Source organism: Salvelinus alpinus, chromosome 35 (assembly GCF_045679555.1).
Source record: "Salvelinus alpinus chromosome 35, SLU_Salpinus.1, whole genome shotgun sequence".
NCBI classification, from domain to species: domain Eukaryota; kingdom Metazoa; phylum Chordata; class Actinopteri; order Salmoniformes; family Salmonidae; genus Salvelinus; species Salvelinus alpinus.
The window spans coordinates 16,908,896-16,931,819 of record NC_092120.1 but is presented as its reverse complement, the minus strand read 5'-3'; the positions used below and the strand labels follow the sequence as shown (position 1 = coordinate 16,931,819).

The window sequence follows — 22,924 nt, the reverse complement described above, 5'->3', positions numbered from 1 at the left end:
TTAGCAAATCCAAGTTTATAATTTTAAAAAGGCTACCACAACATGCCATTGGAACACAGGAGTGATGGTTGCTGATAATGGGCCTCTACGCCTACGTAGATATTCCATTTAAAAAAACATTTTTTTTTTATGAAAAGAAATCTACCATTTCCAGCCACAATAGTCATTTACAACATTAACAATGTCTACACTGTATTTCTGATCAATTTGATGTTGTTTAAATGGACAAAAAAAAGTTACTTTTCTTTCAAAAACAAGGACATTTCTAAGTGATCCCAAACTTTTGAACGATAGTGTACCTAATGTCCTAAAACATTAAGTAAAACCAGAAACATTTTCTTTTGATGTGCAAGTGTTTATTTCATGTGAATGATAAAAACTTTGGCAGAACTGACAACAGTGGATTTACTATAGTCCCAAATGTCTACTATTTGCAAAAATCTAATGAACAAAACAAACAAGGCAAAAAAACAACACCTTTCTTGCATTCAGGGCAGAAAAACGCAATTTGGTCAATTTTTCATTGTTAGACCTGGTCTCCCTTACCCACAGTGAAATACAATGAGCAATGTTATGTTGAGAATAATTTAGCTTGACGACACATTATTGCATACATGCTTGGAATGGGTTTTCCTATTGGCTTCATGCGGCGGCTCTTGTTTTGCGTGTGGATTGCTGTGATAAAACTGACAAAGTCCTTGCACAGAACCCTCAGCTAAAGTGAAACCTTCACAAAGTTCCAACAAATGTGTAAGTGAAGATAACAGCACAAAGACCAAATTCTAAATCCACCAGTGTTGTTCTATATGGTACAGAGTGCTGGAAAGTGACTGAACTGGACCTGAACAAACAATTCACCTTCCACACAACTTGTCTGCGAAGGACACTCCACATCTGTTGGCCTAATGCATTAAACCCCAACCTCCTCAGACAAACAAGAAGCAATGGCCCAACTCCTTGTGACTCAGACTGACCTAACAGACACCGAAATGCTGACCATCATCAGTAGAGCTAAAGCACAGTGGAGAAGATTTCCAAAGTCGTTGTTTCTGTCCTATATGCCCCAGACGGAGCGATGGGGAATGAGTGAATGAATCGACTAATCACGTAAGGCAAGGTTTGAAGAAGTGGTGACCGGCATTTAATTGCCACTATTCTGTTTATCATTATCGTAACCATCATTAAAATGATATGTCGCTCTATGCCACACAACCGGAATGTACAGATCCCATCAGAGACCTTTCCTAGTTAGACTAGTCCGAGATCTGTTTGTGCCGTCTTGCCAACTATTTTATTCATGGTCACGCCTTGGCAAGACAGCAAAGCATCACTGAACAAACCGCTGGTAACAGTTTTATTTTTTATCTCAGTTTTCCAACATGGCATAGCATTATACAGTATGACACTTCAACAACTTTGAGCATAGGGCCTACACTGGCAAATCAACATGATGGGGCAGTCATGAATCCATAAACACCAACTATCCTCTTTTACGGACACACACACGCAGAACAGAAGCAGAAAAATGTGGACACTACAATCCCTTTTGCACTCTGAGGAACACTGTTTTCTTCAGAAGTAGTGAAACCAGAAGCAAAGTCTTGGGCAGCATACAGGCAAGTGAGTAGTGAGAGAAAGTTTGCAACAGGCAAGCTCAATCTAAGTAAGGCCTTGGGAAAGTGTTACTATGTGCGTTTTGGATAAACACCAAGCATTTCTTAGAGGCTTCGACCCATAAGTCTGCACAGGGTTACACAACTATACTGATCCCCACACTGCCTTTGCAGTTTCTTGTCCTTATCGAGGGTTACTCAAGGTTTCATTTTTTTTTTTTTAAGTACTTCTTCACATGGATGAACCAGCAGCTAAAACAGACAGCGATATTACCAAGCTTCCTCAGGGCTCTTGGGACTTGCAGCACGTGAGGCCTAATCTCACTGAAAGTTCCCAAATGCCAAATACGCTTTTGCTTGTGTATACCAGTCCAGTTGGACTTTCATTTCGCTGTTTTCGTGCCGAACAGCGGAAAACAATGCCTTGTATTCCCACAAAATGTACGAATGTTCCTGGTATCTCTGCATTTAGTTTCCCTTCCATCCTAGCTTTGTAAGCTCGCAGTCCTCCTTACCCTCTGAGCTTCGGGTTCAGCCCTGATTCTTCCATTTGAATTTTTAGCTCTAGTCCTCTTCCTGTGATTTTTAGGATCTGGGTGCGAGAGATATGATTGGTTTACTGAAAACCCCAATCCAATAGTCTTCTCCACACAATCCCTCCCCATCTTCATTTTAGATCTTTCTGTCGTTCCTATCATCTCTCCGTCGGTCTGTCTGTCTGTGTTTAGACAGTGCTCCGGGGCGTGCCGTTGAGTGTCACAGCCTTGGTGCAGGGCGTGCCGGCCGCCTGGGAGCCCGTCCACGGTGTGGAAACGCCCACCTCAAACACCTCGTGGATGGCCTTCCGGAAACAGTGGAAGTTGTAGTCTATCAAGCCTGGGGAGAGATACGTGTCAGTAAGAAAAAGGTATGAATCTATTTTCAATTCCGAGACTTTGAATATCACTCAGTCGATTACTCCATGAGTCATGTGCTGTTGAAACAAAGAAGAAACTTTATTCAAGTTATCACCCCTATCAGATAAACCAATAACGCCCAGTGTGAAGAACATTTACAAAAACAATGGCAAAGAATAACTAAACCAGTTCAAATGAGTGCTATCGCCTGAGAAGCTTGAAATTCAATTGACTCAAGACATGATTACTTCCTTAAATAAGACGGAGCCACTCTTCCATTGACATCTGTCTGCATTTTGCGCTTGTGGGGGTGAAGTCACACTGGATTGAACGATAATGGGTAAGCAGCTATTGAGAGACAGCTCAATGCAGTAATGAGGAAATGCTGGGGTGGATGGCTTGCCTTTGCGCTCAAAGCTCTCCTCCCGGAGGATGCAGACCAACGCCAGGAACTTGGTGACCTCTTTCAGGTAGAGGACTGTGGTGTTGTTCAGCTTGATGATGGCCATGGACTCCTTGTCGTAGGCACTACCACTGCCGTCCTCCTTCAGACTGGAATAACACAGACAATATAGAACAGTCAGTGTAAGGAACTTATTCAAATTGAAAACGTGTTTGATACAGAGACCTAACATATCAAACTTTATAAGACATTAAATGCCTCATACATGCTTATAACAAGTTTATACTTGTTTATACTAGTTTATACTTGTCAGCTTGTAGTAAAGTGTTGTCAAAAAAATGACCACAAAACACACAGCTGTAAACTACACATATCTGACAGGAATTCAGTTAAAAAGGGGACGAACCCATAGATGCAGGAGACATCTATAACCACGTCGATCATGTCGCAGCACAGCTCATAAGACTGCATGTCCACCGGACTGCTGTCTGTGGCGATGTAGATCTTACTGACCACGTCAAACAGAAAGGCCTTCTCTATGCCCGAGTTCTGAGGACGGAAGGAGGGGAAAAAGGGAGATGAGGGGATGAGAGGTATAGGGGAGGAAGGGAGATGAGGGGATGAGAGGTATAGGGGAGGAAGGGAGATGGAGGAAGGAGGAGGGGCCATTTGGTACTCCTAAAAGGTAGCGTGGCAGAAATCTCTCAGAGCCATCTTTCAGGTCATGTCAACAGCAACGGTTTCAAGGGTTTCCAAATGAATTATTGAGCTCCTAAGTTAAAAAAAGGACATCATTTATTTACCAATGCAAAACTGCGGTGGCTTAGCGTACATGTATTTTGACCGGGATTGAAGAGACTTTGGGGTCTGGAAGGTCGGTATTATACAACAACTATAAAAGCATTGCATGAAAGGGTCATCAGGGCTGACGATGATGATGACGACACGTCACACTGTGAGTCACACACCAGAGACCATTTCTGCTAAGGCAGGGCTGGGAATTGCCAGGGACCTCATGGTAAGGGCTGTGGCCGTCATGACATTTTGTCAGACGGTTATTGTCATGCAAAAGACTTCCGGTCCCGCGGTAATTGACCGTTAATGAACAGAAACACGTTTAGCATCTCCAGGCCTGCACGCATACAAGACGCTGATGAGCGCCGTTGGAACATCTACGTTTTAAAAAGTCTAATAAAATTAATTGAATGTACACCCTCACAATAAATCCATTATTTATATTATGCAGGTCTAAAGAAACATTTTGATATGAAGAAAATGTATTTCAGAAGAACAGAATATCAGTTGGTCTACTGAATATGAATTGGTCTACAGTACGCTATCTGGCTATGTGCCATGCCATAGGCTGTAGGCTTGTTCATTTAGTAGACAAGATATGCTTATCTATAAGTCCAGGGACATTATTTTATATGATTTAATACCAAGAAGAATATAATTGAACTTAGTTGAATAAAACAGAAAGGATATTTTTCCCATTCCAAAGTGAGTACGCATATGAAGTGGCTATGTTGAGCGTAAAAGTGACCATTTGAAACAGGTCTTATACGGTAGATTCAGAGTTATTTGGCAACTTTAGTGGTGAATGTATATAAACCTTAGAATGTCTTAGAAATCAAAACATATATAGGCTGCATGATGATGGCTCATTATCAAATGGGCAGGAACAGGGGATGCACTTGAATAGCGAATGGAGGCCGCTTTCCCGCCAGTTCGTTTTTCAATTATGCCGGGTCGGCAACTCTGGTTATTTCACACCATGCATCAACCACTGTTTGAGGAGCATGCAGCCTCTGTATGCCACGGGCTCTCAAACCTTGTTACCGCAGCTACCCAGTGCTTAAATGGGAAACCGAGTGAGAGGAGAGATGGAAACGCACAGTGGTGAGATATTCTGTAGCTAAAAGGTGATGTGTCAACCTATTGATTTGGAAAATATAAAACAATTCCCTATTGCTAGGCTATACAAATGCACTATAAATTGTAGGCCAACTCTGTAAGCCGCCCTGCACAATCAACGAACCAACAGCGTCGCCTAGACCTATATGTTCTCTCCCAGACTCACGGATAGAGTTTGGAGCGTAGTATAAGGTAACCAGTCCATCCAGTATGCATAATAATACAGTCTACACTCAAAAAGGTCATTACTAGAGTTTAGGCTAGACCAACTATGTACCAAATACATCTTAAATCCGTTTTTTCCCCCTCCATGTTTTTCCGCCATGCGTAATATGCGGCAGGCTATGTATTGTATAGCGGCAATCATTGTTTTATTTCTGGGGGTTTTCGGGGTGATATACAGTATGGGTGTTTTGAATGAATCATCACCTTAGAAAGCGCTGTCCACTTCGTGGTGTTAAGGCTTTGAAACAAAATCCACAACGACCATGTTTTCCACTCAGTTTCAACTTGTTGTTGGACTTCTTTCTTCAAATTGATCATCACAGTGAGCTGAGCATGATACCGTTTTGATGAAAAGTGTTTGATGTGATTTTCGATGGTATTTGCATTGATGTCAGAGTGGTTAGTTAGAGGGGAAATGGAGCCCTGAGTACCAGGCCATTAGGACCTGATGGTAGTTAGCGAGTTGGGTACTACCAACGCATGTCCACAGTGCAAAAGAGCAGATTACCGTGACTCAACGGTCACGTGGAATTTGACTGCGGTCAGGACTCATGACTGCCGGTGTGGCAGTAATACGATCACCGCAACAGCCCTACTCCTGATACAATATTGTCATAATATTTTGGTGCCAATACGATATGTATTGCAATTCTCACGATTCTATATGTATTGTGGTTCGATACTAGGATTTTATTGCGACTCGATGTTCCACACATATTGCTGCAGAGGGACAAGAGGGAGCCATGAGGAAACAAGTTTTGATCAGCCATAGAAATAAAAGTGCAGGGGGAAAAAACAAACAGAGTTTTGGTACAGGTACAGACAACTAGCAGGGAGGGACTTGCTGAACTTGTCCAATGACAAACATTAGTTTCCGATGTAAAATGTTTTGTTATGGTGTGCACTAATGAATCCGACCCAGGTCAAATGAATGAAAGAAATGCAAAAAATGCCTTCAAATCAAACAGCAAGAACTAAATCAAGAGGGAATTTGGTACTTACAGATATAAAGATGTTTAGAAGGTTTTCCAGTGTTGGCAGCTGTGGGATAAGCTTCTGGACCACTTTACTGAAGGCCTCGAATATTGAGTGGTCATAGATACTTGTCAAATAGAAACTGAAAGATATATAAAAGGGAAGTTAGCTATAGGTTTGCACAGGTTAGGACTAATTTGATAACTTAGTTCCTCGTGCTCTGTAGTTCAAGTAAAAACACAAAGTGAGACTGGATCATGTCCCAAAACAGTAGGAAACATTAGAAACTGAAAGCATTTCTCAGCTTTAAAACACACAAGGATAAGCTATAGCCTAATAAATGACCATGATGGTACAATTTGGGGCCGTCCAACTGCAGAAACAAAAATATTAGCAATGTATTAAAAAGCATTAAGGTAGCGTAACATTTTAAGGAATTCTATAAATAATTGTAGTGATAGTATAGTGATAGTTCCAAATAGAAAATTGGGAAACTTTAAGGACTGCAGTTCTAACCAACAGAACCAAAGGTCCTAAAGAAGAGGCCAGTGGATGTGACTACAGACTTCGCACAGAGACGTCTTTGCAGTGCAGAGAACAGAACACAACAACTCAACATCCCTCCTCCCAGCTTCACTATAAATCCACCATTGATCCAACTGTCTGGCGTGCACCAACAGCAATCTCACCTTTCATAAAATAGGCCTACATCTCAAGAAAGGAAAAGCAGACAGCCGATTGAAAAACCAAGTACTGAAAATCTGCAGAGCGTGTTGGAACCGGTTTGTCTTTTCATAAAACGACTTGCTAGGCTCAGTATCATTAATGTATAAAGGCCCTAGGCCTGTATCTGGGAAATGATCATCAGGGCATGTGATGATATCCCTATCGAAAACAACCATTTCAGCAGAGTTCAAATTTGAGGCTAAAGTTTCAACTTCAAAAGAGAAAATAGCAAACATTGAAGGCAGTATGAGCATAAGAGTACATGATAACATGAGACTACCGGAAGCTATTTTCACTGTATCAATATGGAATCGCAAGTGCGATCTGATTCAGTCAGATTCCAAAACCTAGAAAATAAAGTGACAGAGGTTACAAGAAATGACTTGGCAGCACAGATGACTAGCTTGCTGCGCGAAAAAGATGGCTGACCAATACTAAAACTGCTAGCATTTTAGTCAAATGCACATGGACTGAACTCCCATGAGGTCATTGCTGGTTTGAACAGTAGAAAAGGAGAATTAGGCCAACAATAGAATACTAACCCACAATAGCAAGGCAATAAGCTGAGAAGGCTAATTAATTTAGTGTAGCTGCTCTTTCTGTAGGGTTTCAATGCTTTTCCCTTGGCATACTGTAAACTCAAAAAGGGGAGGATTAAAGGAATGGTTAGATATTTTTGGGAACTATCCCTTTAAAAAGGGTGAGTGTCTGTGGATCTACCTGAGGTGAAGCTTCTCTAGGCTGGCGTCTGCCAGGTCGTCGTTGGCTCTCTGGTGGATGTCTCTCTGGGTCTCGATCTTGTGGTCGTCGGAGAGGCCGTCCACTTTGTGGATGAACACCTCAAAGTTAATCTCGGGGTTGACCCTGTAGGCCCGAGAGACGGTGAGGTGGAGTCTGCCCAACGCCTCCACATAGTCATCCTGGGCAGAAAGAAGATAAAAAGAAGAACACACGCACAAACAGAGACAGACACACAGAGAGACATAGAGCCTTAGAAAAGGTGGCTTAAAACAAAAGTAGTGTACAAGTGTGCCTAAAAAGTAGACTACATGCATCTTGCTGCCTGCATGCACATTTCCATGTCCATACTATCCAACATGCATAACGCAATCCCCTATGCCAAATTGCAATCCCCGACATCCTACTTGTTACAGTCCCCGGTGGGGGGGGGGGGGGGGGTTAGACAGAATTCCTGGAGAATTAGGCTACTTTTGAGATTAAAGCAATCGAAGATTAACATAATTTATCATAATGCTTCACATCGCAAAATCTCAAAGTCCCACTGCAAAAATGACGTGTTGAGCAAGCCTGCCAATTTATTTCCCTGCGAATTCTGCATCTGCACTGAGAGATACTGAACGTTAGTGAGATATGGAGTGCCACTCTGCCTCAGTACAGTGGCTTGTACAAACACTTCCTCAAATTTACTCAGCTGGAAAATCTAAATGAACTGGCAAAATGATACAGTAGGTTTGTCGGACATACAACACTTAGGACACGTTACGTCGTTACAACCTAGTTACACCTCACAGATAATTGACAGCATTAATGGGATAATCCACCCCCAGAAATAAGAATCATGAAACTCCTTTCAATTTGGTGAAAGCCTATGTTCTATCAGTGGGTAAAATAACAATTCCCCCCAGTGATTTAACTTCTAAGTGGTCCGTCTGAAATCAGGAAATCGTGTAGGAACGCGTCATAGCTACATGGTTCTCGTCACTGGAGATATGGGATAACACACTATGACATTTCACAAAGCTTTTAAAACAATTAGGCCTACCTGCACTCCAGATCACCAAATCAGCCAATAGATGGTATGGGCATACTTGTCTAGAACAAATACATCCATTTAAATCGTCATAACAAAGTATATACTGTTTTTCGCTTAGATGTACTCAATCTAAACAGTGAACCAAATTTATTCAAGTCAGTTTCTCCTTCAAGTACTATATTGCAATGCGCCCTGTGTGCCTGTTGGAAATGTGGGAAAAGGCCGTTATTGCTATAGCCACGTACTCTGTACTCGCTCTGGGGAGAGGCGAACTCTGTGAGAGACTGCTAAATAGTAGGCAATTTAGGCAATTTACAATTTAGGCAATTTTACAGCAAGCTACTTCACATGCTGATATTGACTTTGTTATTATTGTGTGTAGCTATGTTAGCTAGCTACCTAGCCAGCCCAGAGAGAGTATTGCATTGTGGGTTTTGTAGTTAACTTGCGCCGCAGATTTCCACAACAATTTTCACATTGTAAGGTTGGTAGCAACGACAAAATTAAACATTTGTTCACAAAAAATATTGTTATTCAAGACTGATAATCATAGGAATTAGTGGTTTAGGGTGGATTATCCCTTTAAGGTTGAGAAAAAACACCAGCAATGAATACACGGTGTCCTGTTCCGGGTCATAGGGATGTGACAAATGGACAATTTTTCTTAATATTTCAACTACAAAAAATAAAAATGGGGGGGGGGGGGGGGGTCCGTTAACAAAAACATATATAAAACTCTACCTCAATTCCACCATGCAAAGTTTGCATTTCCTTCTCAAAGTGTTGCCATACAGAACTTCACTGCTGTCGCTTGCCTTTTTACGAACTGTTAACGTGATGACGTAGTGGTGGTTAGTCGACTCCAAAATAATTTATTCCTTGACTCCCATTTCTGAGTGTCAAGATTCGATTCAGCTACGAATCCACTCCTAAGATTCAGTATTTTTGGAACGGAGGAGGCTGATTAGTTGCCGTACTTCCGAAAATACAAACACTTGCATCTTTCATAGCGTGCTAGTGTGGGACGGAGTGAAGGGCATAATATAGGCAGGTCAGCCGACAGACAGACAGTCAAAACCGTGCACTTGGCCTATCTATCAGCAATTAAAAGCGGTCTCTCGCAATGGAATGCTGTATCTCAATTTCTGAGCTTGCAATGTCTCGCAACTTCAGTAAAGCAGGGCCTACCATTAATGAATAGGCCAGGATATTGAGCGAGATGCAACACTTCGCTCTCAGTCACTCACAGTATATGCACATGTGCACGGGTTCACTTCACATGCTGTTCACAGCGAGGTAGCCAGGGCACCAAAACAGCTGAGAAGTTGATCCTCGCGCTTCAACCCTCCTAGTTGTTGCAGAACCTGACCTACTAAGCCGTTTACTTTCTGCATCTAAGTAAAAAATGTAATATATTGTTTTTCGGTTAGGGATTTTTCTTAACGTTAAGGATCCCAATTTCGTTTAAACGTTTTAAACTTTCACACCCCTAGTTCATTAGGCACCAAAAGGAAGAACGGAGTGAAACAGGGAGGGACTACTTGGACAAGTACAATGAGAAATGCTCAATTTCCTATTCTGTTGAAAAGATAGAAATGTAGTGGCTGAGAACTCCTTTCAACGTGATCATTAAATTGAGATAAACTGTGGCCTACCTGATTAAATTAGCTTTGATTTAGATAACAGTTAAGATCCCTTTGTTCCAGCAGTTAGGATAAAAATGTGCACCGTCTTGGGAAAACGTCTGTGACAATCAATTGTCTTTGAAGCGGTGGGTCACTTAACATTTCAACATTAGAAGCGTATTCTGTGCTGCAGAGTAGAAGTAATCTAGAATACGCTTATATCATCCACTTCTCTATAAACACAAATTAAGTTGATAAACTATACAGTTCACTCAGTTTGAATACATTTATTTTAAAGACCATAGAACAGGTTCAGACATTACCCATGACATGAGTATTCTGTTAAAATGCTGTGATCTGAAGGGCTTTTTCCCTTTCTAGTAATTCTAGGAGATCAGACATTTGTCAATTATGTTGTTCAACATGTCAGTAAGTCAATTATGGTTCAACATGTCAGTAAGTAAGTCAACCATTGTGTTTTTAATACACGTTTCCACTCAATCTTTTCACCTGTGCGTCAATGACGAATATCAAAGCCCCCGTGCCTCTGAAGATCATCTCGTAGTCAAAGGTAGGGTCGAAGAAGTCCACTTGACCCGGGAAGTCCCAGATCTGGAAGTTGACAAACGAGCTACTGGAGATGTCGTCCTTGTAGATCTTGTTGGTGCTCTCCAGGAACAGCGTCTCGTTGGGAGACATTTTGTGGAATACCACCTGAAACAGGAAATTAGACATAGTGCTGTTAAGACAAAATGACAACACCTAGACCTACTGCTTCCTTCTCAAAATACCAAGAGACTCCATTTTGAGAATCTGTTATTCCGTCAAGTACCTAGGGTCACTACTAATAGAGGAAAAAGCCAAAGCACGTTTCTGGACTAGCAGGAGGCTAAAGGGAAGAAAGTACTCGTTGGCTTAGCACTTAGGGTCATGGATTTAGATGTGCCTTCAACAACAGTGTAGCACTGCACAACTATAGTCTATGAATTCAAATATATGAGAAGAACACAAATAAGCCATGTAACTAAATAGTTTGGCGCCGTTAAAAAGACATGCTCCAGTACTTTGACGAGTAAAAGTATTTTATTTAAACCTCCCACCTTGGGCTGGATGTGTCAATGTTCATACATGCATAATCTATGAGCAGAATTACTTATTTACCTCAATTAGCCACACAATCCTTAGTTTGAAAGCGACTGTTTTATTGATGCTGTGTCTTGCCATTTCCCCCGTCATGAGTGAGGTGGTTTAGCAATATAATGTTGAATGAGAGTGTCTGCCAAGATTTGGAACGCCAGAGAAGGGATTTTAGACAGGCAGACAGTCACCGCGCACACGAGTACTGTGCAAGAAACACGCTTTCACCTGATAAATGATTAACAAGTTACCTAGCAAACGTTTCTTTTACATAAATACGGTTGAATTAATTGTATATTGTTTGCACTCGTTAGCTGAACCAACTAGCTAGCTCAGTGGCTAACATCAATTGAAATAGTTGGCTGAACCTCCCTAGAAACAGTGGTGGGAAAAGTACCCAATTGTCATACTTGAGTAAAAGTTAAGATACCTTAATAGAAAATTACTCAACTAACGTTAAAAAGTGAAAGTCACCCAGTAAAATTAGTAAAAGTATTTTGTTTTAAATATACGTATGTATAAAAAGTAAATGTAATTGCTAAAATATACTTAAGTATTGAAAGTAAAAATAATAAAAAATTCCCTATATTAAACAAACCAGACTGCACCATTTTTGATTTACAGATAGCCAGGGACACACGCCAACACTCAGACAACATTTACAAACGAAGTATTTGTGTTTAGTGAGTCCGCCAGATCAGATGCAATAAGGGGTGACCAGGGATGTTCACTTGGTAAGTGCGTGAATTGGACCATTTTCCTGTCCTGTTAGCCATGCAAAATGTAACGAGTACTTTTGGGTGTCAGGGAAAATGTAGAGTAAAAAGTACATTCATGTTTTTTTAGGAATGTAGTGAAGTAAAAGTAATCCAAAATATAAATAGTAAAGTACAGATACCACAAAAAACTACTTTAGAAACCAAATATTTTTACACCACTGCCTAGAAAGAATGCAACACCATGGAGTTTATAAATCAGACCATCTCTGTAGATGCTAGCTATACTAACGTGTTTGCTTGCTTGTCATGTAGCAGTAACTTGCTATCCAGACCAGGATGACAACTGGTCTTTGACATAGAAGTACGGTCTGACGTTCAGAGTGGATACATGTTACTATATTAACCTCAGGAATGTTTAGAAGTTGTGGCAATGTTAGCAAGCCATCTCAATAACTGGCAATGATAGCTATAGTTGCTGATTGAACTAAAATAAGGCGTTATGTAAAGACAGATGAATCATGTCCGCCGAGATCGTTCCTACCTTCTGTATTGACGACTTGCCACTTCTTCGCAAACCCATCAACAGAATTCTAGGTTTGCTGTCAGATGGAGTTGGGCTATCCTCGATGTCGGCCTCCTCTTCTCCATAGCCAAAATCTTTGGGAAACGAGTCCGCTACCCCGTAGCTGTCTGCCAGCGGTTCCACTTCGTACTGAATCGACATTTTGACCCGACGACGCTCGCTTCCCCCAATCCCCCCCTCACCCTATTAGTTTTACGCAGTCCTGCTTTTACCGACAAATCCTTCCACACCGCCGATAAAACGTAAAATACAGTTTAAATGCATCAATAATGCCAATGTTACTTGCAAATCCTGAGAGTGTGTTGTAATATTCTCCTTTAGATCTTCGGGTACCCTATGTTTCCCTTTCGCCGAAAACCCTGCTCTTCAACCAACCTCCGAATCTAATTGGACGATGTACATAGGATGCGAATAGTAGTTGGTTAACCAGGGTGTCAATCTGTCGAGACTGGTTCTTTCCTTGTCAGATGTTTTGCAGTCAGCTGACCAAGTAGGCTAGTGCCAGAGAGGACGAAACGAAGCGAGAGGGTCCACTCCCGTCAAAATCTGTCCCTGCGGGAATACAGCGAAAAGCAGACCGAATTTATTCATTTATGCCTCAAATGAGACCGATAAGCAGACCGTATGCCTTCCCGATAGTTAGTGCGGAGATAAGAGCATCTTGTCATTATATACAGTATCTCTGCTAGGGCACATACTTATTTTGTGATCTTTCAGCTGGAGTTATTTTGGCTGGAAATGTATAGTTTTGATTGATTTATTTTTGACTGGGGGGGGGGGGTCAACTCACGATGGATGTATCCCTTTGATTCATAGTAAAATTATACAATCAATGTCATTCCAGTATTGTTTTCCAACAATCAAAATATAAAGTGTAAAACTGTCTGTGTGAAGCCTACAAAATCACCAGCAGAGGGGAGAAAAGGACCGTACAGAAAGTATTTCAATAAACTATACTGCGCATGCTCTAAGCACGAGCGTGCTTGTATTGACTTCAAGGCTACCAGGGAAACTTGCTTGAGGCGGTGCGAGTCGTAAGAACGTCAGTTAGCAGTAAAGCCAAGGTTTAACGTTCATTTCATAATGGCACACTACAGAGTAAGTGGACTGCATATCATGTTTTACATTGGCGTGAGTAACGATAGAAAAATGGCATGGTTTCCACAACCAGGAGAGCTTAAAGTTCCCAGATGTAACGTTATAACGCGTTAGCGAGCTAATTTATCGCGTTACACATTTGCTAGTTAGCTGGATAGGTAGAGGAGCCAACTATGGTGAAGGAATTTTCTGATGAACTTCAACTGAGTGGAGCCGAGACCAGGCGTTGTGGAATGTAGTCCCAACTACATCGATTCGCTCAAGGTCAATTACTTAAAAAAATGTAAATTATGAAACGCCCACATTGTACCTATGTTTGTCCTCTGTAGTTGCGTGCCCTTTGTTTGCTGAAATCATACTTTTTCAATAAACTAATCTAATACCACAGGTATAGTCAGTTTCCAAACCGAGGCGCAACATCGCGAGACTTCCGAGAAAGCTTGCATTCGAGCCAATGTCTTAAGTAGTTGAACATGTTATTACTCCAATTTCATTAGTGACAAACTGACACGTTTTGAATTTTCGTCAAAAACAACTTTATATAGGAGTACCTTTGGTTTGACGGATTGCACATGCGCAGCTCAGCGCGAGACGACCTTTCGACCCGATGACGTGTTTCTACGCATGCGCTTTTCTAGCCGACATCTCCTTGAAGTCGTCTACCTTGTGACGGGTTTTGCTACTGACGAAGCAGTATTAGCTTATCTTCATATTGATACCACCACCGACTGTTTCCTTGTTGATATTCAATTGGCACATGCGCATTTGCGATTAGTTGCCATCTTAGAGCAGTGAGAAAAGTGGTTGTATTTGATTAACGTCTATTGAAAAGTATGGATTTTAGCAAACAAAGGCATGCAAACATGGGTACAAGTTTTATAATTTAAAGTATTGACCTTGGGCGAATCGCTGTAGTCTGAGCTAGTTTCCACAGAGCCTGTCCTCGGCTACACTCAGGTGAAGTTCATCGGTAACCATGGAGTTTAGTCCGTTACTGGCTGGCTAGCTAAACCTGTAGCTAGTTCGTTTATTACCAAGGTACAATACTCAATTTGGATGAGTTGTTTTTCTCAATACAATAAGGAAGGCTATAATCTTTCTTGCAATCGTTCTAGTTCCATTAAGATATAGATTCCTTGATGGAATCATTGATTAGAAATGACTGGACAGGTGAAAGCCATGACTGGACAGGTGTGGAGCCCTTGCTTCCACCTGTCAATTATGTATTATTAGCAGTGATTATTACATCAAGGGAGGTATGAATGCACAGAGCCTTGTTCCTTCCCTTTCTTTGGCAAAATGGTGCCAGCAAACATCCAGCAGTATCATGGATGAACTAGCTAGTTACTGAACCCTGAATAAATTGGGAGTATAATTTGTCTCAATACCAATGTGTCTACAGGCTTCAGAGTCCAAACGAGAGCAGTTTCGGAGATACCTGGAGAAGGCTGGTGTCCTTGACAGCCTCACCAGTGGTGTGTTTATTTCGAATATTTCATTAACTTTAATAGTTAATCTTATTTGACCTATGCAAATTACGAAAACGGCTTGTGCCTTATTGCAGTGCTGGTGGCATTGTATGAAGAGACGGAGAAACCCAACAATGCACTTGAGTATCCTTTAAAAAATGTTTTTGTAATTAATATTTCCTACATAATGTAGACATGCATAACTATGTTTTTGGAAGGTGATGAAACAGAGACCCCCCATTCAGAATCTGACCTTTCTGTTGCCTTTAGTGTCTAGCGACCTGAATTGCTCACTCAGACAGAACAAGTGTAGACTGGCACAGATCTTTTCAAAAATATTAAAATAACACATTTTCAATGACAACGAGGTTGAGAATGAATTTAATTCCTCCTCAGCACACTGTAATTTCTTTAACAAGATCCAGTTTCCTCAAGCAGCACTTGGGTGTGGCTGGCCAGGAGTCTGCAGATACTGAGGCACTCCAGCAGGAGCTAAGAGACATGAGGCAGAGGTGTGAGCTGCTGGCCGAGGAGAACAAAGACCTCAAGAACAGGGTAGGCCTGCCTATGATTGTTTTTCATTGAGTATGTTGATCTATACATGGTAGACTTGAACTTTTCATAACTAATGAATTACTCGAACCTCTGTTTTTACACATTTCCTTAGCTTCAACGCTATGAGCCTACGCAAGAAGATGGAGCTGCCGAATAAAAAATGACTCGGCTTTATTGAAGTCATTTTGTTAGAAACTACAATTTCTATGGCAAGTCGAAACCAACAACGGGAGGCAAGGAGTTTATACACCTGTTTTTTATTTTCTTTATACTCTGTTTAAATATTTAACTTATTTTGTATATTTGAAATATAATCGCTTTTATCCCTTATGATTGTCTCCTCCCTCTCATAAAAGCGAACCCCCTTTTTCTGTTTTCAGTGTACATCAGCCTACTGCATACCAATGCTTTGTCTTGAGTAAACAAACGGTAACATAATGGTCTTTTTCTTTTTAATCACGTTCACATATTTGTTACAATATAGAAATCTTACATCATGATATCACTTTTGTACTGTGTGCACAGAGGCTCTGCTGGCGTTTACTTGAAATGCATAAGGAACTGAAATACCCCACAAACCTTAACAGAAAAGCTGTGCCTAAAAGAACGTGGAGGGCCATTGTAACCATCATACATGGTTTTACGATGATAGTATGGACATAGTTAATGCAAAATAAAAATCTAGATAGAAGCTTTTATAAATATGAAATTAGGTCTTTCATGCAATATACATTATTTAGACTACATACTCTATTTTCAGTGGTCAATAAGCTGTTTGGCTGAGTTTTAGACAGGCAACCCAATTCTGATATTTTCCCACTAATTGGTCTTTTGACCAATCAGATCTTTTTCAGAGCTGATTTGATTGTTCAAAAGACCAATTTAATGAATCAAAATTCTGAATTGGACTGCCTGTCTAAACGCAGCCATAGTTCTAGCACTAAGACGTTTTCATGGTTTCTCTCTAAACAATGGTGTTTAAAATGGACCGAAACACACAGAAAGCATTCAACGGTGTCACTGCTGTGTGATCTATACTGTTGTTTTTCCTGTCTTAGCCGCAACACTTTCAAAAGCAGGTCAATATTCCCAATAGCAAATCCCCACACCCAATGTTTGATCGATGTCTTACGTCATCACAAAGTATGACAGAGGCTTTGAAGCTGGTGATTACAAAAATAAACTACCACGTAGAGATCAACAGTACAGAAACAAAGAGGTGCCATCTTATAAGACAGCTATACATTTTACTGGACTACTGCAACAGATCCACCTCCAAAGCAGTTCGCACAATGTCACAACTCGTGTCATGTTCTTTTGATCTTGTTTGAACTGAAGTTTTCTTGTCTGATGAGGGACAAAATATTAGGTTTTACTCTTAGCATTCAAACTTGTAAATCTGTGGGGGCTCGCCTACTGCTTGCGTTGCTTGTGGATGATGGTCGGCGATTGGAAGAGGGTGGTCTCGGACTATGCTGTGACCCTGAACTTGAGTCCTCCAGTGAGTCTGGGGTGGAGGAATGCATTTTGGGTTCTGATTTCGATGCAGTCCGGGCTTGGTACCCACCACTGGCCTTAGCACCCCCATAAGAATCTGTGTCTGAGCCTTTGCCCTCCACCACTGTGGAACAATTTGAGGGAGCGTTGACCCTCCATGTTTTCCTTCCGGCACCTACTAGCAATGTTGGGCAGGAGGAAGCGTGAGATGCGTTCCTTGGGCGCATGGGAGAGTCTGCAGACTCCTCTGGCTCCTCCTGCTTTGGCGGGGTCACTGAGTCGCAGGGCGGTGAGCGGCTGTCACTGCTGGTGTTATTGGAGTTGGAGTTGTGCTCCGTCAGGCTATGTGCAGCATTTTTGAGTTCTTCCGCACTCTGTTTACCAGCCAGTTCACCCTGAACAGGGAGGAAGGCAGATGGGTTGATAAGGGAAGGGTAGGTGTGACCGTCCTGGGCCCGCTCCAGTAGGAGGTTGTAGCCACTGGGCGCGGAGGCCATGGTGGGCTTGCAGCCGGAGGAAGCAATGCATGTCTGATGCACCACGGAGTCTTTCTTGGCTTTGCTTGAGTAGAAGTCGTCAAGCTCGTCTTGCAGGTGTGGATAGTAGTCCAGGATGCCCTTCTTGACCTTCTTGTAGCCCAGGTGCATGATCTCCAAGATGTTTAGGAAAAGGGAGACTACAGCGATGCATTGCATAAAGACCATGAAGACACTCTTCTCTGTGGGCCGGGAGACGAAGCAGTCCACCGCGTTGGGGCAAGGCTCACGCTCGCACTTGAAGAGAGGGGAGAGCTGGAAGCCATAGAGGATGTACTGGCCCGTTATAAAGCCTACCTCCACGGCGGAGCGGGTAATGATGTGGGCCACGTAGGTGCGCAGCAGGGACCCCGACAGCGGAGCCTTGTTGAGCTTACCTTGCTCCAGCTGCCTCACCTCTCGCTCAATCGTTTTCCGAGCCGCCACCATCTCCACGTCCACCAGCTCTAGCTCGCGACGCAGCAGGACCTTCTTTTTCTGCCGCTCCTTCTCCAGGGCTCGGAGGCGGTAGAGAGCATGGCCCATGTACACCAGCGAGGGCGATGAGACAAAGATGACCTGAAGGACCCAGAAGCGGATGAGGGAGATGGGGAAAGCCAGGTCGTAGCAGACGTTCCGGCACCCGGGCTGCTCCGTATTGCAGATGAAATCGGCCTGCTCATCGTTCCACACGTCCTCGGCCGCCACACCCAGCACCAGCATTCGGAAGATGAATAGGATGGTGAGCCAGATCTTTCCCACCATAGTGGAGTGGATATGCACCTCCTCCAATATCCCCCCTAGAAAATTCCAATCCCCCATCTTTACACGGGCATCGTTGTGTCTGTCAGTAGGAGGCAAGGCAGGGGCGGAGAGAGGATGGAGGCAATTATATAATTTTGTCATGTTAGAGGTTATATGGAACTTTTGCCTTTTGGGATGGCTCTTGAGCCTAAGGCCCCTCAATGGACAGAAATATTGCTTAGAAATTCTAATTGGACATAAAGGGACATTCCTCCCCAATAATGAGCAAAAGCATTTAGGGTTTACCTAAAACCAAGGATTTTTTGTTGTTGTGAAATAAGACATTTATTCATATTAATATCTATATATAAACCATACAGCCAACTTTCAAGTCACAATTTGGTGTTTAACAATTAGCAACTAAATTCCTGACATTAGTATTTTCAACAGTACATCTTAAAAACTAAATGTAAATGTTATTTTCTATGCAGTTTGTTTTAAAATCTGTATTTCATTAACAAATACTCAATGAAAAATATATTATTCCGCAGACTATTTTAACCCCACAAAGGTTGCTTTACCAATTAAAATAATGCATCAGTCCTTTCATATCAATAAATATAATTAAAACTAAACATGGTTAAGTCATTGACATACAAAAAATGAATTGCAACCTACCTTTATCAGGAAAAAAAGGGAAATGTACATCGAAGACAGATTTTAAATTTATCATGAATATGGAGCATCACATATTTGTAAAGCATATCAAAATGTACGAATAAGCAAGCAGTCGGTTAGCATCATGTTTATTATTTTCCTCTTGCTCCGTTCAGTAGTCCTGTTTTACCAAAAATAAAGGCATTACCCTCGGTGATTTAACTTATAAACAATGAGAGAAATCAATGAGAGTCATTTCCATTTACCTTGCAGCAGCATGGACAGACTGCCGGTGATTTAAATCCCTGCGGGTCATCCAGCCGCGATGAGGCCACAAAAGCTTTAAAAAAAATCGTTTGTGCCCCCTCCACATCTGTCGATGCGCATCACCTGAACTTCTGTGACCCGAATGTTACCAGGGTTGCCAGTGTCAGCAATAGGGACAGTACACTACGTACGACTGAACAGTTGAGAAGGCTGCCAGTGCCAGATTCTGGTCAGTCAGCGAGATGATAAAATCAATAATCCGAGTTCTACCAATACAGTACAAGATAAATCATAGCCACACAGCAATTGTTTCAGCCTATTCATGCTTGCCATGTATTGATTCAGGGTTATAGGTTAGTTAAGTAATATGTCCTTAATTAAAAAGAAACAGTGGAATTAGTCCCCAAAAATTACTTAAAAAATATATATTTGGCTTCTCCTAAAGGAATAGCTGAACTTAAATTTGAACAGTCTAGTATGGCTTGAATGCATAGCCAGGGTTCTAAGAGCGAAGCATGGAAAGTTGTTGTACTGGACAGATGGCTAACTTATTAGGTTCACTCTTGTCTACCGTCTGAAGATTATATAGGCTGTTGTTGGAGACTCCATAGCCCCCATGAGAGATGTTTGGTGATCATGGTATATATAGGTAATGTAATGGGAGTTTCTTTTGAAATCAGTTACTGGTTCTGGTATCCCCCGAACAACATAACGCTATGACACACTGTGCCACAACTCTTTCAGATCTATCTTTTTTTTTTACTCTTGTAATGCAATCAATGGGTCATGTCCGATTTCATACTCTGGTGCGTCCCCTCTGTAATTAAGTTGTCTCTGGCAGTTGACAATATTTTTATCCATTTACAAGAAATCAATTACTCTGGCTTGTGGCAATTGAAGTCAGTCAATTCAGGAAGTGATATGAATTTTAAAATCCAAACATTTTACAACTTCTGACATAAATAGCTTCTCCTTTTCAGAAAATAGATTCCCTTTTTCAATTATTCAATTGGAATTTCAGTTTACTTCTAAATTGACTGCCTCAATTTTGAAATGAGCTCAAACCTAATTACCACAGATGTTAAGGGTACAGTTGAAGTCGGGAGTTTACATACACTTAGGTTGGAGTCACTAAAACTCATTTTTCAACCACTCCACAAACTTCTTGTTAACAAACTATAGTTTTGGATAGTCGGTTAGGACATCTACTTTGTGCATGACACAAGTAATTTTTTCAACAATTGTTTACAGACAGATTATTTCACTTATAATTCACTGTATCACAATTCCAGTGGGTCAGAAGTTTACATACACTAAGTTCACTGTGCCTTTAAACAGTTTGGGAAATTCCAGAAAATGATGTCATGGCTTTAGAAGCTTCTGATAGGCTAATTGAGATAATTTGAGTCAATTGGAGGTGTACCTGTGGATGTATTTCAAGGCCTAACTTCAAACTCAGTGCCTCTTTGCTTGACATCATGGGAAAATCAAAGAAATCAGCCAAGACCTCAGAAAAAACATTGTAGACCTCCACAAGTCTGGTTCATCATTGGGAGCAATTTCCAAAGGCCTGAAGGTACCACGTTCATCTGTACAAACAATAGTACGCAAGTATAAACACCATGGGACCACGCAGTCATCATACCACTCAGGAAGGAGACGTGTTCTGTCTCCTAGATATGAACATACTTTGGTGCGAAAAGTGCAAATAAATCCCAGATCAACAGCAAAGGACCTTGTGAAGATGCTGGAGGAAACAGGTTCAAAAGTATCTATATCCACAGTAAAACGAGTCCTATATCGACATAACCTGAAAGGCCACTCCGCAAGGAAGAAGCCACTGCTCCAAAACCGCCATAAAAAAGCCAGACTACGGTTTGCAACTGCACATGGGGACAAAGATCGTACTTTTTGGAGAAATGTCCTCTGGTCTGATGAAACAAAAATAAAACTTTTGGACATAATTATTGTTATGTTTGGAGGAAAAGGGGGGATGCTTGCAAGCCGAAGAACACCATTCCAACCGTGAAGCACGGGGGTGGCAGCATCATCAAATCTAATTTATTTGTCACATACACATGGTTAGCAGATGTTAATGCGACTGTAGCGAAATGCTTGTGCTTCTAGTTCCGACCATGCAGTAATATCTAACAAGTAATATAACCTAACAATTTCACAACAACTACCTTATACACACAAGTGTAAAGGAATGAATACGAATATGTACATAAAAATATATGAGTGATGCCCGAACGGCATAGGCAAGATGCAGTAGATGGTATAGAGTACAGTATATACATATGAGATGAGCAATGTAGGGTATGAAAACATTATATAAAGTGGCATTGTTAAAAGTGGCTAGTGATACATTACATCAAGATGGCAAGATGCAGTAGATGGTTTAGCGTACAGTATATACATATGAGATGAGCAATGTAGGGTATGTAAGCATTATATAAAGTGGCTAGTGAAAAATTGATTACATACATTTTTCCATTATTAAAGTGGCTAGGGTTGAGTCAGTATGTTGGCAGCAGCCACTCAATGTTAGTGATGTCTGTTTAACAGTCTGATGGCCTTGAGATAGAAGCTGTTTTTCAGTCTCTCGGTCCCCGCTTTGATGCACCTGTACTGACCTCGCCTTCTGGATGATAGCGGGGTGAACATGCAGTGGCTCGGGTGGTTGTTGTCCTTGATGATCTTTTTGGCCTTCCTGTGACATCGGGTGGCATCATGTTGTGGGGGTGCTTTGCTGCAGGAGGGACTGGTGCACTTCACAAAATAGATGGCATTATGAGGAAGGAAAATTATGTGGATATTTTGAAGCAACAAGTTCATCAGTCAGGAAGTTAAAGCTTGGTCGCAAATGGGTCTTCCAAATGGACAATGACCCCAAGCATACTTCCAAAGATGTGGCAAAATGGCTTAAGGACAACAAAGTCAAGGTATTGGAGTGGCCATCACAAAGTCCTGACCTCAATCCTATAGAAAATGTGTGGGCAGAACTGAAAAGGTGTGTGCGAGCAAGGAGGCCTACAAACCTGACACAGTTACTCCAGCTCTGTTAGGAGGAATGGGCCAAAATTCACCCAACTTATTGTGGGAAGCTTGTGGAAGGCTACCCGAAACGTTTGACCCAAGTTAAACAATTTAAAGGAAACGCTACCAAATACTAATTGAGTGTACGTAAACTTCCGACCTACTGGGAATGTGATGAAAGAATTAAAAGCTGAAATAAATAATTCTCTCTACTATTATTCTGACATTTCACATTCTTAAAATAAAGTGGTGATCTAAATTCCCTGACCTAAGACAGGGAATTTTTACTAGGATTTTATGTCAGGAATTGTGAAAACTGAGTTTAAATGTATTTGGCTAAGGTGTATGTAAACTTCCGACTTCAACTGCTTATTCAAAACTTGCAATCAGTTTTTTTTGTCCAGGAGTTGGCATAATCTGGGTCCTGTAACTCAACCCGAAAACAATTACAAAACAGTGTTTATAAAGCAGTTACAAATTGAAATGCAGTTAT

The 22,924-nt window shown here is 41.4% G+C and overlaps 3 protein-coding genes across 4 annotated transcripts; 1 reads left to right on the top strand and 2 right to left on the bottom strand.

Annotated features, from left to right (window-relative positions):
* Positions 1-334: 334 nt before the first annotated feature.
* On the bottom strand, positions 335-13,023 carry rragca (Ras-related GTP binding Ca). 2 transcript variants are annotated; one of them, XM_071384215.1, is made up of 7 exons: positions 12,549-13,023; positions 10,662-10,865; positions 7,473-7,672; positions 6,054-6,168; positions 3,319-3,461; positions 2,913-3,061; positions 335-2,489 (listed from the first exon to the last, which is right to left on the bottom strand). In XM_071384215.1, exons 1-7 carry the CDS (start codon positions 12,729-12,731, stop codon positions 2,338-2,340), a joined length of 1,146 nt encoding a protein of 381 aa, XP_071240316.1. In that variant the 5' UTR covers positions 12,732-13,023; the 3' UTR covers positions 335-2,337. The 2 variants fall into 2 exon arrangements, with proteins under 2 accessions (XP_071240316.1, XP_071240317.1); XM_071384216.1 differs by lacking the exon at positions 12,549-13,023 and adding an exon at positions 11,313-11,635.
* Positions 13,024-13,290: 267 nt separating this feature from the next.
* LOC139564586 (c-Myc-binding protein-like) lies at positions 13,291-16,150 on the top strand. Its single transcript, XM_071384217.1, has 5 exons — positions 13,291-13,688; positions 15,091-15,163; positions 15,253-15,301; positions 15,583-15,712; positions 15,825-16,150. Exons 1-5 carry the CDS (start codon positions 13,674-13,676, stop codon positions 15,867-15,869), a joined length of 312 nt encoding a protein of 103 aa, XP_071240318.1. The 5' UTR covers positions 13,291-13,673; the 3' UTR covers positions 15,870-16,150.
* A 947-nt stretch (positions 16,151-17,097) lies between these two features.
* On the bottom strand, positions 17,098-18,546 carry gja9a (gap junction protein alpha 9a). The gene has a single exon (XM_071384214.1). The coding sequence runs from the start codon at positions 18,544-18,546 to the stop codon at positions 17,098-17,100; it is 1,449 nt and encodes a 482-aa protein (XP_071240315.1).
* Between the last annotated feature and the right edge of the window lie 4,378 nt (positions 18,547-22,924).